The sequence below is a fragment of the Rhodnius prolixus genome, unplaced genomic scaffold (assembly GCF_049639745.1).
Source record: "Rhodnius prolixus isolate KJV_2025 unplaced genomic scaffold, Rpr scaffold_11, whole genome shotgun sequence".
Taxonomy (NCBI): domain Eukaryota; kingdom Metazoa; phylum Arthropoda; class Insecta; order Hemiptera; family Reduviidae; genus Rhodnius; species Rhodnius prolixus.
Genome location: NW_027411625.1, coordinates 12,245,182 through 12,263,324, shown reverse-complemented (window position 1 = coordinate 12,263,324; position 18,143 = coordinate 12,245,182). Strand labels below are relative to the sequence as shown.

Here is an 18,143-nt window from a genome sequence, read left to right as displayed (position 1 = left end):
TAAAGTGCCAACCTTCAGATTACGAATAAGGCAAAAAAGAGAAAAATATCTCAATAACTATTACCAATATAACATTGCAATTTATAGCAGTTATAGAGCAGATGTTTCTCTACAATTCAGTAACAATTCATTAAAATCGGAACAATTTTAAGAGAGATATAGAGGTTTGAAATTTGAACCATTTACAAAACCTCCAAAATTTAACCTTCTATATCTCATTAACTTTTACCTTTAAAACATTGCTATCTATACCAGTCATACAGCAGACTTTTCTCTACAATTTGGTAAATAATTCATTAAAATCAGAACAATACGAAGAGAGAAATAGAGTCTGTGAACCTTTTGTCATTTAATTAACCCTTATTCTTAACTTTTTAAACTATAAGTTTTTGTTAAGGAGAGTTTTGTACCTTTTGGATAGATTTTCCTTTTTGTCTATTCGGCCAAGTTACATTTCTGCTTTAAATAGCTGTAAGAGTAGGATGACACTTTAATGTAAGGCAGTAAAACTCGAATTACCTCTTCCTGCTAAATTTTAGCAAAATTGGTCGTATTGATTATTAAGACGGGTCTTACTTAAGTGCTGCAAACTCCGTTTATAATTTTGAAGACAATGAGATCCACAAAAGCTATATCCACATAAATTTCGATTCGAACGAAAATTCATTGACGTAAATTGTGAGCGCGTCGATAGTTTAAACGATTGCAGTACTTCCTCTTAGCAGGTGTAAGAGCAGAACGTACTTAAATGTTACATTAGGGAGCTCTAACCCTTTCATCCTGCCAAATTTCATCAAAATCGGACAATGATTTACAAATTTATTAGTAATTATAATTTTGGAGGGGGCTTTACATACATAGGGCTAACTCCCCTCCCATTTGATGTATAGCGTTGAGACCCCCAAAAGGCACATCTGCATGAAGTTTCGAATCGAATGACCTCTCATTCATGAAAATCAGTTTGCGCATTTAGGCGCTACGTTGTTTACACAACAGGTAACAAGAAGAAGACTTCTCAGTGAAAATACTCCCACTGTATCGAGATTAGCTCCTTTCGAATGCCATTTATTTCTTTTCTTAGGTCCATGGTATAATTTTATTGTGTGAGAATATTTAATAACTCTGAATTTTAAAATTTTGATTTTTTGTTTTAATTAAGGAATAGTATGAGCGGCGGAACAAAACAGTTGACGGAATGGTGGCTTATAACGGACATCACAATGGGACTTTGGAAAAATGAACTTTTTTTTTCTACTTATATCATTAAGTTGCTTAAGTTACCTGGGTTGAAAGTTGGTCGTTCTGCTGATACAAATGTTTGTTCTTGACTACAATCTGCTCCATCTCGCCGTTTATTTCACTAAGCGCTCTCTCTTTGGCCTTAATCTAGAAAAAAATTGGACAGATTAACACATGCTTTCTTCCAAACAAGGACTATGTTATTATAAATCTTTCATTACATTAAACATTCTTAACTAGTGCCTATATATAAAAAAGAAGATGTGAATGATTTAAATAATTATAGGCTAGTACCCTTGTTGATAAAACTATCTAAAATAATAGAAAAGTTTGTAGTTAAACAGTTGTTATATTTAGAGAGCAATAATTTAATTAATACCTTTCGGTTTGGCTATTGGGCAGGTTAAAGATCAGTTGCGACAAATCTGCAAACTTGTAGAGAAAATAATGAAGGCCTTTGAGAATAAAGTAAACTGAGTAACACTTTTTGCAGTTTAAGTAAAGGCTTCCACATTGTGCCCCATAATAGGATGCTGCAAAAAATAGAGTGCAACGGGATCAAAGGAACTATGTTAGTTCATCGAGAGATTATTTAATTTCCAGAAAGCAGAAGTTGTTTGAAGTAATCAGGCTTCTACGTATATTAAGATATATTAGGGTGTCTCGCAAGGATCTGTGTTAGGAGTACTTTTATTTTTATTGACTTGGGAATCGTTCTTCCCGAAAAGAATATTTGATAAGCCGATGACACAACACTGATTGGCAAAGGGAGAGACATAAATGATGCCTCATCTCTGCACATCAAAATATTTCATGTTTATAAGAATGGCTTGAGGAAAACCAACTGACATTGAAGGATACCAACGCTAAAAATATAATATTCAACAATAGGAAAATTAGAAAAGGAGGGCAAGACGATTCGTTTGGGAGAATAAGGCTGGGCCTCTCGAGGAAAATTCCATAAATAACAGTAACATAATAAGCTGACTCAATGTCTATTTTGCACTGTTTCAGTCAAAAATGGTCTACGAAATAGAGCTGTTGGGAGCCACAATAGATGTATCTATATATATATATTCAAATTGCATAATAATAAATAAATAAAATAAAAAATAAGCGATTAAAATAATGCTGCAAAAAAATATTCATGATAGTGGAAGACCTCTATTTCAATAAATATTATGACAATGCCATCGCTTTATTTATTTAAGTTGAAACAGAAAAAGTAATACACATAAGGAAATAAGGGGGGGCCAATATTCTCATAGTATAAGGAGCAAAACAGGCTATATGCATTTACCTTCTATACAATTTAAAAAAACAGGACTTACACTTAATGCAACTTAGCAAGAATTTATAATGAAATACCAGAGCATATATTCGACAGTTGCATAGAAATAACTTCAAGAGAACTTTTAATAAATTTTTAGACACAAACTGCTTTTGTTATTTAAACGAATAAGTTACAAAAAAAAAAAAAATAGCGCACTAAAAATTTCAAGTAAAACTGACTAGATGTGAATTAAACTTATATTAAGTAATGAATTATCTAAAGTTCACATTATTGGTAGAAGGTAGTCTTTTATTTGTTATGAAGCGCCTTTTTTTTATGTACCGAAAAAAATTGGAGAAATAAGAATACAGGAATTCGGTTACCTCTGTCTGAAGTTCCTTATACGCTCGCTGCAAATCATTCTGCATGTTTTGAAATTCCTGTCAAATAAAGAAATGAAAGGCACAGATGTATTATTAATTATTAAAGATTAGGCAGTGTGCGTACTTCTACTAGCATGGAAGTTTAAAATTAAAATAATGACCATTACGAAAATAGTTCGCTTTTTTTTTTATGAAGGTTAGAAATTTTTTAATAAATCAAACAACTTGATCTTTCAACATAAAAATGAATCTTTAAACTGGATTAAGTTGCAATTAAAAACTAAAGTTTTATAAAGCAACAGTTATAAGATAAATAAAAAAATAATAATCTGAATTGAAAAATTTTGAAAATTATTGCGACTCACAATCGTTTCATTTCTGGCAATAATTCAATAAATTATAATTTAAAAAAAAAAACTGTTTTAGGAACATTTCAAATTAGGTTGTACTCTCGTGGCAAGTAATTTTGTCGATTTAAGCATTTATACCAGGATACAGGTATAGTTAGAGCATTCCAATATTAGGTGTATCAAACCATTTAATAACAAGCTATAAGTATGAGGCTGTCATTAACAACCTTACTACATAATTGTTTGCTATTTTTAGTTGACAGATATTCAATCCTTAATTAATTAAGTTAAAATGAAATAATACTGGGATTCTAAGAGTACAAAATTACACATTTTGCACATAAGGAACTGCAACATCTACAAAAAGACGAAAATTTTAGTTTCGCAATAAGAAATCAATCTTATTCTCTTCAAAAAATTGGGATTTAGAAAATTTATCGTCACTTAGTCTCCTAGGTCCATCGATATATTCCTGACCATTATTCAGTATTATTACTCAATAAATCCAATAACATATTTAGCAGCAATATTCTCCATTCGATATGTAACAAATTTATAATCAGAATTATTACTGTAGCTCTGATCCACTCATTTAAGTCTGTTAACACAGTTTTGGAAGACATTCAATATGAAGTTCAAGCAATCTTACCCAAATATTACCCCTACTGGAGGATAAAAGACTAGCAGTCCAAATGTTAATTGGGGATAAATATTGGTCAAATTGATAGATTTACTACAGCGAGTCCAAACATCTTCAATTTTTAACAACAGATGTTCTCTCTCATTTATTCTGGGAAAAATGAGACTATACTCAGTCTTATATCCCATAAAAAATATTTAATCCAGCTCAAGCCATTTTATTCATCAAACTGGCTTCAATTTAAAAGTGAGCTTACTCTGCACTGGGACCTTGATTTACAGAACTGAAGATGCGATTCAATTCTACTGACCTCAATAATCCTGACTTTATCTTGTAATTCTGCTGATAGTTGACCAACTTGTGACTGTAAAGCCATTACACCCTGTAAAATGCCAAAATTTCAAAATAAATGTTGAGTCATCAAGAAATCTCTGAGCAACCTCCATTATCGAAAGGGTTTTATATAACCAAAAATACAATGGGTATGTATTAAAAAAAAAAAAAAAAAAAAATAGACTTTAGGTGATTTTAAGTGAATTGGTCATCTTTTATTAGATAAAGAGTATAAATAGCGGATCCAACACAAATATCTGATGGTTAATTATAAGTGTAACTACAGAGTCCTTTCTTAGAAAGAACTTCTTATGGGTCTAATGCTGTACCCGATTTTAAGTTAGGTTAACAATTTTAGAATAACTGGCTCAGTCTTATAGATGGAACCACCATGATATTGCCAGAACTGTGCGAACATCTAAAAACATTGTGTATCAGTAAAGTGAATATTATTGTGAAGTTCATTCTGTTGGGCATCGTGACAAAAGTGCACGCTATCTAAACTTTGAAGATTGTCTCCTCAAAAAAGGCACTGTATTGCTCATTTAACGGCTTCTTGGGCAATAATGACTTTAGCGATAAAATATTTGCAATGACACTGTAGGTATGATCAAGGTCTCTAGGGAAGGGTTCAAAAGCCTTCCCCAACAGCCGTGTGGAAAGCTTAATTTAATATCTCTCAAGAAGGGCTCAAAAACTTAATTGAAATGGGAATTTGACAGCCTGAGCGGCTGTCTAAATTAATAACAATGCATACATTGCTGATAATGATAAATTTTCTTGTCGCAATTAAAATTACTACGACCCAATGTGGAGCTCTGCAATAATACTCTGTAATAATAATACTTTAAAGACAGACCACTCTGACGGACAGACACTTAAAAATTTGATTAGAAATATCTTGATTTCGGCTGGTCCAAATCAGCATTGCACCAATTTCTAAATAGTATAGTAAATTGCGAAACAATGTTTCAAAAAATTTGGAGTTTTTATCATTTATAAACTTCAGTATGAAGAAACTTATAAGAAATATCTTAAAAGACAAGTTTGGCACGTGGGTAAGATTAATACTAAACAAAGGGTTAACCTGATGACTGGTTTCCTCGGACAGACGCTGTTGTACGAGCTGATCGTCTCGTTGCTTTACTTTCAACTGTTCTTCGCTCAACTGTTGTTGGACCTGTTAACATTCGCAAATTTGTTGTTAATGAACTTGTTACACAAAAAGAGAAAGAGTGAGATAGGGGAGTTGTTCTTCACTGGCGTACTGCTAGGCCTTGGTTACAAACATTGAACAAGTTGAAACTGTTGCTAAAAAGAAAGATAGCTTCAGCGTCTGCGGGTTTGCAGGTTCCCCGTTTGTAGGAAAGATAAAAGGAGGTCTAAGATATGGAACATAAACTTACTTTAACAGGCTGCTACCTTAATTCATAGTGCCAACAATGGTGGTGCAGGGGTTTCCATTTTACCTAGTTCTCTTAAACAAACCATCTACATGACTTTTACAAAAGAACATGGAAATTGGTGGAAAAATGGTGGGATAGTATTAAAAGTTAAAATTCCCATTTCCTGCGGGAATAGCAATTCAGTCCACTTCTCTAAAAGAACCATATGCGCTTCTTGTAAAAAAAAAACAACATATTTCCACGTTTTTCTTAAAATTGTTAATTCTAACCACTAACTAGTTAAGATAATCTGCCCACATATACCCAAATATGCGCGGCATAAAGATTAGATTACTTTGTATTTATATACAAAATAGTTATTGAAAACTACCCTATTTGAATCCAGGTTAAATCAAGACATTTTTACAGCTGAATTTGGTCTTTACAAGTACCCCGTCTGTGATTGTGCACCTGTTAATCGCTCTCGTGGTGGTGGAGTTTAATTGCAATAAAGAAGAAGATTTGTAGTTTATTCTACACTTATTAAGTCAAATCGTGTTTATTGTGATAGTTTGGGTGAGCATATATTTGCGACTTAAGTATTACAGAACTTTAAAATGTAATTTGAATGTCCCCATTTTCATCCCACTTGTACAACAGAAACTTACTGTAGTTAGAAAAAAAATGATATTTATTCAACACAGATTATCAAATTTTAATTTTTGCCGACTTCAACCTTCTCGAAATTCACTGATTGTGTTCTCATAATGTGGATTCTAACTACTCTCTTAGATAAGAACTTCTGATAGGCTTTTTAAATTATCAAACAAATTAATTTCTGGCCATAATCTAAGTTATATAGATAATTATCTAGTGTCAGAAGATACACATCATCCTCCATTTAATACAAAATTGATGATTTCAAGAGCCCACTTATTAAGTCAAAGATCTGTTATAATTCTGTATATACTGTCAAAGTCCCACTGTACAGTTTTAATACATATAAAATTATTTAATTTTTTTTATTTTTAACCACTACAGGTAATATCCTGCTTACTTGTTGCAGAAGGTTAGCCAAAGTTTGCTTCTCATCGGCAAGGCTACGCCACTTATGGTTTTGGTTGGCGAGTTCAGCGTTTAAGTTCGTAAGTTGTTCATCGATCATGCGAGCCCGGCTACGTTCGGCCACTAACTCGGAGCGCATTCCCTTCAGTTTTGACTGCAGACCAACGTTTACATCCTTCTCATCGTTAAGAGCCTGCTCCGTATCGGCCAGCTGTTTCTTAACCTTCACCATCGGGTCTTGACGTCCCTGCACTCAGACACAAAAACTATCATCCACAAAGACATCACAAAACACAAGGGGACCGACACAGTTAATTTATTACAGCTACTCTGGATTTCAAGCTGTACTTACACACACACAACTCTAGTCTCACCTAATGCAGCGTTTAGCATACCTTCAGCCACTCAGACACTGGCTCCTGTTGCTTATTCAGCAAAGCATCGATCAACATCTGGATTTCTGAGCGTGAGATTTCCGCTTCTTGAATGAGCGATATCAACAAACTGACGCTTACTGCTTCTTTCTCATTTCCTAAATATCAAAGAGGCAGATATTCAATATTTTTTTTCTATTAATAACTGCAGCTGCATTACTAATTAGATAATAGCAAAAATTCGTACTTACTGATCTGATTTAAGGTTATGTGTGTACGCTTCTTTTTGGCCACTTTGTTAGGGACAGCTTGAGGAATCGATGCAGCATGCTGTGCGGAAGCTAGCATCACGGATGATGGTGGAGCACTATGCGGTGTAACTTCTGTTACAACTTCTTCCACATGTTCAAGACAAGATTCGTTGTCAGTGTTCTTCGCGGTGAGGCTTTTTTTACTTTCCTAACAGATAAAATAAAAAATGTGCATGAACATTCACACGACTTTTCCTTACTTAAATTACTCGGCAAAAAGGAGTCGGTATACTACTGCCTATACTGCTTTCGGACATCGGACAACGTAGGGCACACTTTTTTTTCATGTGACACATATGCACGCAACGTGGACCATTAAAACAGGAGATAGAAGAGTTTTTCCCAGACCCACTCATCGAAAAGATGCTCAATAGGGAAAATACCTGAAGCCACGTAACAGGTTTTTCTCACCTCGTATTCCTTGCAAAGAAAGGGGACCTGGAACGCCTTCAGTGACCCAGGGAAGTGTGGAGCAAGCCAATAAGTGAGGACCTGGCCTGAAGTAATGTGAAAAACAGTTCCAGGCCAGTGTTTCTGATGATAAAGGGGTATTTTGGTAGGTAGTCCCAAATGGGGAGACCCACACTGTAGAGCTAGTATATGCGTACATTAAACATCTCACATCCTCCACACAAAATAAAAATTATTATTATTTTCTGAAAAATCAACCTGAAAAAAGTCATTATGCCTCAGTATTTGTCAAAGACCAAACAGACAGTTTGCTAACAAAGGCATGAAATTAATTTTAAATTTGGTCACGGCACGCCAAATTTTGTGCATCTCCAGGTTCCTTCAAATTCTGCAATATGAAGAAGGTTTCGTTGTGCAACCTTTAAACCTTGGTTGTGAACTAAGAGAGAACGTTTCTTAATAGCCTGGCATGGCCAGGTTTAGTTATGTCTTTAGTCTAGCAAGAGCTACAGAAAACGCTTGAGACCAGTAAAAGATGTTCAGGCTTGACATCGGAACCTCACGAGAAGCGCAGGTTTGCACCAAGGAAAAAATAATCCAACAAAAAGCAAAGAATTTACCTCTTTCCGTAGCTGCTCCTGAAAAGGTTCAACATCCGCACTCTCCATAACCTCTTTCTTTTCCTTTACTTTCTTAATTGATCTTTTAATCTTCTTGTTCTGAGCTTTGGTATTCTCTAGGCGTGACTGGATGAGTGTTTGCTGACGGATGGCTTTCGCTTTATCAAAGGAATCTTCTTTTACATTGTGTTGACGCAAGATAAAATATATTGAAAATGAACAAATACTAGCAATTACAAAACAAAGTGCTCCTGTGACCGCATCCATGCTTAGTTGCTGAAACAGAAAATTACACAACGATAGCAAGTGTGAATTTATCAGCAATATAGTATAGATATATACTCGTATAAAATATCGTATATATAGGGTGATCCATTTAAAACGCACCAATCGCTAATAACTTTTTAGGAAAGCGGAATTTCGAAAAAACGTACGAAGTAAACTATATGTTTATTTTGGTCTAGTTTTCAAATTTTCCACCCCCGATACTGTATCTTCATTTTTAACGGAGTTACGGTCACTAATTACTAATTACTAATAACTTGAATAGTTGGAGATATTATATCAGTTATTATTGCAGAGAGTACTCCTAGGTCCCATCCCAAAGGCTAACAGTCTTATGAGGTACAGTTAATACTGATCTATTGTCTGTTATTCCTTAATTGAGGAATGAATTAGTCAGATGATTATAAGGAGGGTTATCTGTTAACACTAACTAACACGATTTTATGCTTTTCATTTTCTGTTAACTTCTATTATTGCTGCTTAACTAATAAATTTATTATTTTTCCATCAAACAGGCTATACAAATTTTTTAGAATTCAAAAACAACTACAGCACCAGGATGAGGTGCAAGCCTTGCCCCACCAAACAAAAAATTAAAATAAAATAAAAGAGAAGAAAAAATAGTGAAGTAAGCAGTTATTTGAGTTGAAAATTCAACATTATATCTCTCAAGTACGATTCTACTCACTGACTTCCGTTGATAAATTTTCTTTATCTGCCTATCTGTCCTAGACGCGTACTTTACCCATTGGTCTGAAGAGAGGGACTTAGCCTTTCGTTGCCGAAGACTCAAAGAAAACACAAGTCAAGTCAAAAATCAAGAAAAAATCCAGACGCAAACAATGATTCAAAGCTATCCGGGACAAACAGGACAATATCTTACGTAAGATCACGCTGTAAGCTCTTCCACCTTTACCTGCTCATTCAAAAATTCTTGAATAAAATATTCTCATACTCTAAAACTAAAGAATCCGACCTAAGATGAATGAGTGTTTCACTCTCTATCTCATTTCTTTTCGGGTGGCTCGCTATAGTGCAACTGAGTAAAAATGTCTCCTCCAAATAAGGAGGAGTCTGAGAATGTCTTGAAAGACAAAAAATCATTTTTCTATCAGCTCCTGTTCGGACCGTCCATTAGCATTTTAGGACTGCCGACAACCTACTGAGCTCCTTCACAAATCTTAATACTGTAAAGAGGTCCAGTCTTAAAAGCTAAACAGACTTGTGCCTTAGTAGGTTGGAGAACTAATTTTGCCAACCTCATTTCCCGAAACACCCGTAATGATCTGGTGCACAGACGAAAGACTTCCTAGAAATAAGAAAACTTCCTAAAATATTCTAGCAACAACCTCAAGGAGAAGGCAAAAGAATTTAGGGCATTATTATCTAAGCAGAAACAAATTCTTGGACAATTCTTTCCTCCGATCGTAGCAATCAGTACATTACTTCGCACGAAGACATGCAAAAGTTGATAGATAATTCAATGGCTTCAAAAGAACCAGTCTTCTTTCTCCACGTAATCCACTTCTTGCCTGCCTGTAGCACCATATGGACCACTGTTTTGAATAAATCTTCCTCTAACCTTGCGATCAAAATGTCCTTTATTAGACTGGATAAAAAGAAAAGATCGGACAAAAATTATTGCTAATATAAAATATAGCTATCACATCTTTCGGTGGGTTATTGTATTCAGGTTAAAGTTGCAAAAATTCGTCCTTGAACCCCGAAGGATTAGCCATTTCGTCAGAGATCTAGGCAACCTTGCACATAGTAACACAAGCTACACACAATAATGACATCCCATCACTTACACACTATACACAGCGCCTGCAGAAATAATTAACGTGTGCAATTATTTGCTTATATTCATGATCAATTGCAATTTGTTTCACATTATGAGTGTTTGCCTTAAGTATTTTCAAAATTTGAAAACCGAACACTCGTATCTTAACATTTAGGAACAAATACACAAAACTTTAAGGCTAACTCGTGTTGTAAAACAAATTATAATAACCCATAAGTATAAGCCCTGAATGGCCAGTTCGTAGATCGAAATCTTAGCATTAATACAGATAAAAAACAAATTAACGAAAATAAGTTTTCTTCTTGAATTTTCTACTTCGATGAAGAAAAAAATTTGGTGTATGCTTTATCCCTTCTATTCGGTTCATCAAAACTGGTTATTTTTCAGCCAAAGCTGCACATCCCCGGTCAAGCTGTTCACAGAGTAAAAATCTACTGTTTTGTCATGTGAATAACTCCGAGGAATGTTTTGATATTTGATAATTCCCTAGCAGTTAAAAAAAAAAAAAAATTACCACTTTGCTTACGAACTAAGTTGATAAGTAACTAATTAACCAATGGCCACTGCTATCAAAGTAAATCTACTATTCCTTACACGAAGGCATTCGATTGATAAAAAAATCACTCAGTGGATTTTCAAGTAGTCAAATCACTGATAATGTCTTGTCTCGTTCAATTTGCCTCACTTTTTCATTACAAATGAACGTGCCGGTTTATTGCCCGACTGAGCTAGCTTCATTTCAGCAATCGTTAAGGGACTAGTTTGTTACCTAAATTTAAAAAATGACTTTTTTTTTGTTATCTTTTTCATTCTCAAAAAAAAAAGGCGGGATCATTTATAGACCTATTAAAAAATGCTGATTACAGAATACTTCATGAAAAAAACTTTAGTACTTACGGAAATAATAATAATAATTTACTCCTCTAACTACGTATAAATCTTGTAGATTAGACCAGCTACTTCACAAATCACATATAAGACTTTGAACACTGAAAACTTAATTAACTACTGTTTTATTTTTTAGAGTTCAAATGAAGAAATTACCTTTTTCGAGTTGATATTTTAATTATTTGAAATAAATATCACGTTTTTATCTAGATTCTACTCCAAAATAAAAGCAAATTTGACATTTAAGAAAAAAAATCTAGCCACGTAAGACAACCAGAGCAACCACCTACGAGAATGATTCCTGCAGCTTCTCTAAACTCTAAACTATGGCCGAACTGATAACACTATTGTAGCCTTTATTTAATATAGTACTACTTACTTATTAACTAAATGCTTTTTAATGTTTAAAAAATAAACATTTTTATAATTTTAATAGACAATAAATTTTTATCTGATAACTACTTAAATTCAGTTAACAAAATAAAATTTTAAATTAAATTGTGGTACCGACCAAATCTGCCACTGCACACCAGACCAGTTAATAAAGGTTACCATAAGGTTTCCCTATTTGTCACATTGAGTGCCAGATAATTATATTTAAATTATACATATGTATTTATTTATATTTATTAAAATTTTAAATTTCCATATTTGTGCACAATTATAAAACAAGAATAAATGGCTGGTGTGCATAGAGAAGCAATCCAGAAACAAATACAACAAGACTGGGCTAACCGTGAATATATTGAAGTGATTACAGGAAGCATTAAGAAGATTACAGACTTTTTAAATTCATTCGGTACGTCAAATTTAAATTTAAATGTTAATAATGTATATTTTATGTTGTAAGGCATCTTTCCACCATCTGTTTTTACTATTTCTTGGCTTTAAAATTTGTAAAAACTTATTATCCCCCTCAGATTTATTTGATATCATTGATTCTCGCCTCAGTAATCTGTTTTTGTAACTTGGTTAGATTTTTACTCTCCAGTCAATCTTGCTTTAAAATTATAATTAGAATGTGGGAATAATTTTACTAAGAAAATAAAAGTTCAGTAAATGTTTTTTTTTCAGGGTATGTCGACTGAGGTCCCGATTTTATTATTTATAAATTTATGTCAAATTTAGCATTTATATTGTATCTTAGTTTAAGATAGATGAATAGAAAATTTTGAAAATACATCATTTCTCGAAAAAGATAAATTTCATTAATATTTAGCTCTTCTATCTGATAACGAATTCTTCTTTCTTCTTTTTTTTCTTCTTTACAATCTTACTTCATCTTCATCCTGCTTACCAAATACTTTACTCATGCAGACCAGTGTATGAACTGATTATTGATTCGAACTTTATGTTGAATTTTTGGTGAACGAAATAGCCGGTTATATTAATTTTGATTTTCCGATTGGGAAAATATTTGCTGATCCTGTTGGTTAAACTTCGTGTTACAATGTCTACACGCCAGGATTAGGTAAATATATTTACAGCTATTTAGCTGCATCGTCTGCGAATAACAATTAAGAAATATTCTTTTGAGGTCACGACATTCGATGATTAAATTCATCTTCTTTAATGATAAATTTATATTCTAGTGTTGTATTATATTCTAGGCAGTTTGCTCTCTCTAAATACCCTGATAAAGCTGGAATCGTTTTTGATGAGATTACACCATCATTGGCATTAGCTGTAGGCTGAGAGAAATGTTACAATTAATCCCTCTTAAGTTTGTTTGGATGTTTGTCAAAATTCTCTGTTTTAGTGCAAATTCCTTGGCTAAGTTGTTCTAAAGTTTGCCTCTCTGGAAATCTATTTTTCATCGCAGTGTTTGTCAGAAGGTTGATGACCAAGGGAAGAACCTTTTCAGCGGTGCCTTTCAGACCAAAACTCCTTTATTTTTCACTACTTAGGAACCTGGCCGACTGATTGTTGAAGTTCCTGGCCACGAAATTTATAATTATGAAAATAATAATAGGAGACACGAATGCCAAGATTAGTAAGGAAGAATGTTACAAACCGGTCATATAGCCACATGAACGTGTATGATGAACTGACGCTCAGTCCATGAGCAGACAAGACAGAACACTCGCTAACCTTTAATGATGTAAAATATTACATTGTCAATTAGCCCTGAAGATGACCTGGTCCGTAGGTCGAAAGTTCGGCATAATACAAAAAAATACAAAATATGACTGAAATTGGCAGTTATTTTTACATCCTATTTTAACAATGAATCAGTCACAAAAAATAATGAATAATAATTACAAAGGAAGAAACCTTTTCAGCGGTGCCTTACAGACCAAAACTCCTTTAATTTTCACTACGTAGTTTACCCTTATTTACTTTCTCTTACACTACTAGTCAGAAAAAATACTGTAATTCTTCGGTGGTTCTTCGATTATGAAAATGTAGCTTTCTTCAATTGGTGTGGGTGAGTATGTGGTTATGTATCCACCGTTACTCAAAATTGCAGAAAGTTGAAATTTGGTATTTCTCTTAGTCCCACTAGAGGATGTTGCAATACGGTTTTCGTCAATGTCGATCATCCGAAAGTACCATTTTACTGTTTCTTTACATTTTCAGTTTATTTAGATTTCTTTAAGTTTGAAGAAAATTTGGTGCTTATAACTTTGAGAATAGTAATATGTGTGTTCACACCGGATTGTTACTATATTACACACTTGCTGCAACTTTCCATCTTGAAGCATGTATTTATTTATTTTATTAATTATACTTCATTCTCTAGCTGTTTCCACAACATTAAAGGATTTTTGCTGGTCCTGTCAACTCAAGAGACTTGTGTTCTTTATTGCCTGTACGATTTCTTTTTTCCTGGAGGAACCTGTTCGTCACATATCTCCCTCCCTCATGTACTATTCGTGTTACATTTATCAGTTCCATTCTTTCTTTTATTGGACGTCGAGAAGTACGTCAAAATAATAGGTATAACTTTTCGATGCTTTTTTCATTTTATTACAGATTTCTTTCTTCATATTTTACAAAGCTCTACCTTGGGTTTGTAAACTACTTGGATACCCTAATTCTTTAAATACAATTTGAAGTAACAGAAATTTTCTTTTATTTTTAGATATGTCTTGTAGATCAAGGTTGGCAGTGCTGAATGAAAAGTTGACAACGCTGGAAAGACGAATTGAATATCTGGAAGCTAGGGTAAGCCTTGAAGTAAATATTCAGTTTTTCTATCAGAGTTGCTTGTCATGTGTGTCGCATACAGCCTTTGTGGTACTCATAGTTGGACCCAAGTATTAAGGTTTACAAGTGTACGTAAATCTAACTGGCACCTGTAACGTATTTATACGAGGCCTTCACCAGTCTAGCCTTGAGTACTTTTTAGAAGAAAAAATTGACTATTGTCGGTTGACAATAGTAGCTCAACCAAACCTCGTCCACATGTAAGGCCTGAAAATGACATGCCCATATCCTACATGACGTACTTTGGTAAACACATGTACCCTTTTTATAGTATTTATTCTGATCTAACTGAAAGATTTGTTTTGCAAGCACTAATACATCGTGGCACGTTTTCTGTATCTTTTTCCAGTACAATAGTGACATCAAGCAGCAAACTCCTGCCACTTTTGTTTGATAAGTTTTTCCGGCAAATAGTTTTTCGGAGATTTTTATGTTTTCGAACTTTAGCTTTCATTTGATAACAAATATTATGAAAATCATCTCTAGATTTCCAAGTTATGGAAATCGTTAACTCTTGATTTGAATTAATAGTGAAGTTTTTTAATTTTTTTGGAATTTTCTAGAACATGTCTGCATGTTAGACAAAATAATGAATAGTAATTACAAAGGAAGAACCTTTTCAGCGGTGCCTTACAGACCAAAACTCCTTTAATTTTCACTACGTAGTTTACCCTTATAACTACCTAACTACGTAGTTCACTACTAGTCAGAAAAAATACGGAATCCTTCGGTGGTTCTTCTATTATGAAAATGTAGCATTCTTCAATTGTCCTGGGTGAGTATAAATTGTCTTTAAAGTTGCAAAGATAATTGTACACATGCGTATATATCACTTTATCTGTAACATTACCATACAAAGCAATATTGGTTAATCAGTTTTCTTTAGAAGAAGAATTCCAGCAGTTTTTTATTTTCTTTGCCATTATGCAGAAAGTGAAAGCCGGCTTAAGCATGAAGTTGTAAATTATTGTAAAGAAATACTTTAGAGGAAAGCTTTACATGATGATTCCCCGAGAACGCCTTGAAAAGCAGTTTTCTCGGTTAACTTTTCAAATAAAAGTGATAGCAGTTTCCTTGAACACAGTAATTATTACACTGAAAAAAAAACAGAAATGATGTCAAATTGTGTTAGTATAAAAAAGAGAAACATAACAGTTGAATCGCTAAAATGTGGGTAAAACGCGTTCAATGTTGCTGTGGCACGCCATATTTTGTACATATGTCGTTTTATTCCCTTCCTTTATCAGATACTTTTGTTATTATACCACCATCTCAACGATTAGTTACTTCCTTAGTTCTCGGAACAGTCTTATCAGTTTATTATTCTTATGCATGTTGGAGATTCAGATACGGGGCCCGAGTTTTTGGGCCTAGCCTTAGTTTTTCAGTTTGTGTTCCTTACACGTGGACTTCTAAACCTAATCTAGGGCCTTCACCAGCTTATTCTGAGTTTAACTTTTAAGCACTGTAATTCAGATTAAATTTGCGCCTTTAGTGTTTAAAACTGTTTAGTTGAAACCTGATGACTCAGCCTTGGAAATATGTCCAGATTATTGCCTTAAGAAAGTCGATTCTGTGCGCAGGTAACCAAAGGAGAAACACTGACTTGAACTATGGCTGTTGTTCACCGACCAGTCTCTCAAGATTCTTACAGAATCCAAATAATTAAAAGTAAGTACCTGCGATTATCAAAGTTGGAAATATTCAAGATCTAACTGGGAAGAAACCAAATTTCTAACCATTTTTTTAATTGATAAAACTGCTTCTATATTTTAAAAGTTTGTTTTGTTTAAAGTAACTTTAGTTCAGGATATCCAGGTCTGAGCATTCACTAAACAAAAATCTGCGGTAATTTTTCTTCATATTTGAATGTGAATGTAACATTAATTCTTCGGCATAAAATGTGTTACCATCTGCTTTACTTTAGAGCAGTTTGGTTAACTAACTAATTACTCTACTGACTCAGTTTTCGAGACATTGTCTGAGTTGGATTCTTTAAAGATTGAATCAGATTTTGTGAACTTAGTTTTGATTCACTGACACAAAAGTATGTAATTGTATTCGCCAAAATAATTATGTTGACTATTTTTAGTGATTTATGAGTTTCACACATTTTTCTACTAACAATTCATTTGAAAATAATAGTTAATTTCATTATTCATCTTATGAAATATTCATTATGTAGGAGCATTCTTGAAGGTTGAAAAATAAATATACACATTGAAGTATAGGGTTCATTTCTTGTAAAGAAAATTTCCCCAAAAAAGTTGATAATCTATCAAAATCAAAATGAATAATCTTAAATAATCGGTCATAATCATTTTGCTCATCCTCTCTATTTGCTTCATAGCAAGGAATAGCATACTGTGACGAAAGCGCGCGAATGAAAAAACACTACATTCAAAGTAAAACCATTTGTAAGCCGTTATAACTGAATAAGATATTGAATTTACATTGCAGAGCATCCAAAGGTACATTTTGAGAGAACTTTTGAACCAATGATCTGAGTGTAGAGCTTAAGAATGCAATTAGTCAGAGCAATACATCTATACTTAAGTACATCAAAAGAATTACTTTATTCAACTTACCATCTAGCGTTTCTTGCCAAGCTCACGGATTTTTTTTTTTTTTTTGTTAAAGATTGATTGTTAAAGAAGTAGGAAATATATCCCACTTTCGGGAAGATTCTGAAGATTAAAAGTAGGAGATAATTACTTCTGGGTGTAAAGAAATCTATTAAAAGGTTGGCTACATGATTGTCTCGAAGGGTATAGGTTTAAGAAAAATGTACTATGTTCTCTTATCAAACTACCTTACTACTTTCTTAAATCTCTTTAACAAGGGTTTGCAGTATATATAAGGATTAATTAAGCGACAAAAGGTTCACTAATCAGCTAGTATCCAACACTTCATTAATACTTAGGTCGCAATTTCAGCCAGAAACGTTCAAAAAAGCTTGTTTTTTATTTGAATTTTTTTTTTTAACCCTGTTTTTAATCTGATTATCTTATTACTATTCGGGCGCTCTAAGTACTTCAACTTCTACCTTTGAACAACGTTTTCATGAATCCTCAGAAAAGATATTTAAACATAAAAATTCATTGTACTTTTGGAAATATTATAACAGTATCATTTAAGTGATTTACTGCATAAAATATAATTTATTAGGAGTGACAGACCCTTATTGTGGCTACTTAATTCATAAAACGAGATGTGTTCAAAAATAACTGGAATTTTGGAAAGAATTTTATTTATTCATCCACAACAATGTTATCCCCTTCAAAATAGTCCTCAGATATTGCACACTTACACCAGCGCTTTTTCCAATTCCCGAAAAACTTCTAGAATTCATTCTTTGGGATAGCTTTTCGCTTTCTCAGCGATGCGATTTTAATATCATATATGCTTGCAAATCTAAGGCCCTTTAAGGTTCTCTTTATTTTTGGAATTACAAAAAAAAAATCACACGTACCCATGTCTGGGGAATACAGGGGCTCGGGCATCATTACAGTGCTGTTTTTAGCCACAAAATTACGAATAAGCAATTAAGTATGAGCAGATGCATTATCGCG

At 33.5% G+C, this 18,143-nt stretch overlaps 2 protein-coding genes across 4 annotated transcripts in view; one reads left to right on the top strand and one right to left on the bottom strand.

Annotated features, from left to right (window-relative positions):
* Positions 1-11,689, bottom strand: part of LOC141459203 (uncharacterized) — a 35,807-nt gene extending 24,118 nt beyond the window's left edge. Inside the window, exons 1-9 of one of the 2 annotated variants that reach the window (XM_074137982.1) lie at positions 11,371-11,689; positions 8,385-8,660; positions 7,294-7,501; positions 7,064-7,200; positions 6,661-6,915; positions 5,306-5,398; positions 4,196-4,267; positions 2,896-2,952; positions 1,282-1,386 (exon numbers count right to left, since the gene is read on the bottom strand). In XM_074137982.1, coding sequence (XP_073994083.1) covers positions 1,282-1,386; positions 2,896-2,952; positions 4,196-4,267; positions 5,306-5,398; positions 6,661-6,915; positions 7,064-7,200; positions 7,294-7,501; positions 8,385-8,651 — 1,194 coding nt within the window. In that variant the 5' untranslated portion in view covers positions 8,652-8,660; positions 11,371-11,689. The remainder of the gene's footprint in view (positions 1-1,281; positions 1,387-2,895; positions 2,953-4,195; positions 4,268-5,305; positions 5,399-6,660; positions 6,916-7,063; positions 7,201-7,293; positions 7,502-8,384; positions 8,661-11,370) is intronic. The other variant, XM_074137983.1, reaches the window with a different exon arrangement.
* Positions 11,690-11,902: 213 nt separating this feature from the next.
* HSPC300 (haematopoietic stem/progenitor cell protein 300) lies at positions 11,903-17,886 on the top strand. 2 transcript variants are annotated; one of them, XM_074137986.1, is made up of 3 exons: positions 11,903-12,160; positions 14,447-14,529; positions 16,155-17,886. In XM_074137986.1, the coding sequence occupies exons 1-3, from the start codon at positions 12,040-12,042 to the stop codon at positions 16,179-16,181; spliced, it is 231 nt and encodes a 76-aa protein (XP_073994087.1). In that variant the 5' UTR covers positions 11,903-12,039; the 3' UTR covers positions 16,182-17,886. The 2 variants fall into 2 exon arrangements, with proteins under 2 accessions (XP_073994087.1, XP_073994086.1); XM_074137985.1 differs by having other exon boundaries at positions 14,447-14,541; positions 16,155-16,723.
* The last annotated feature ends 257 nt before the right edge of the window (positions 17,887-18,143 follow it).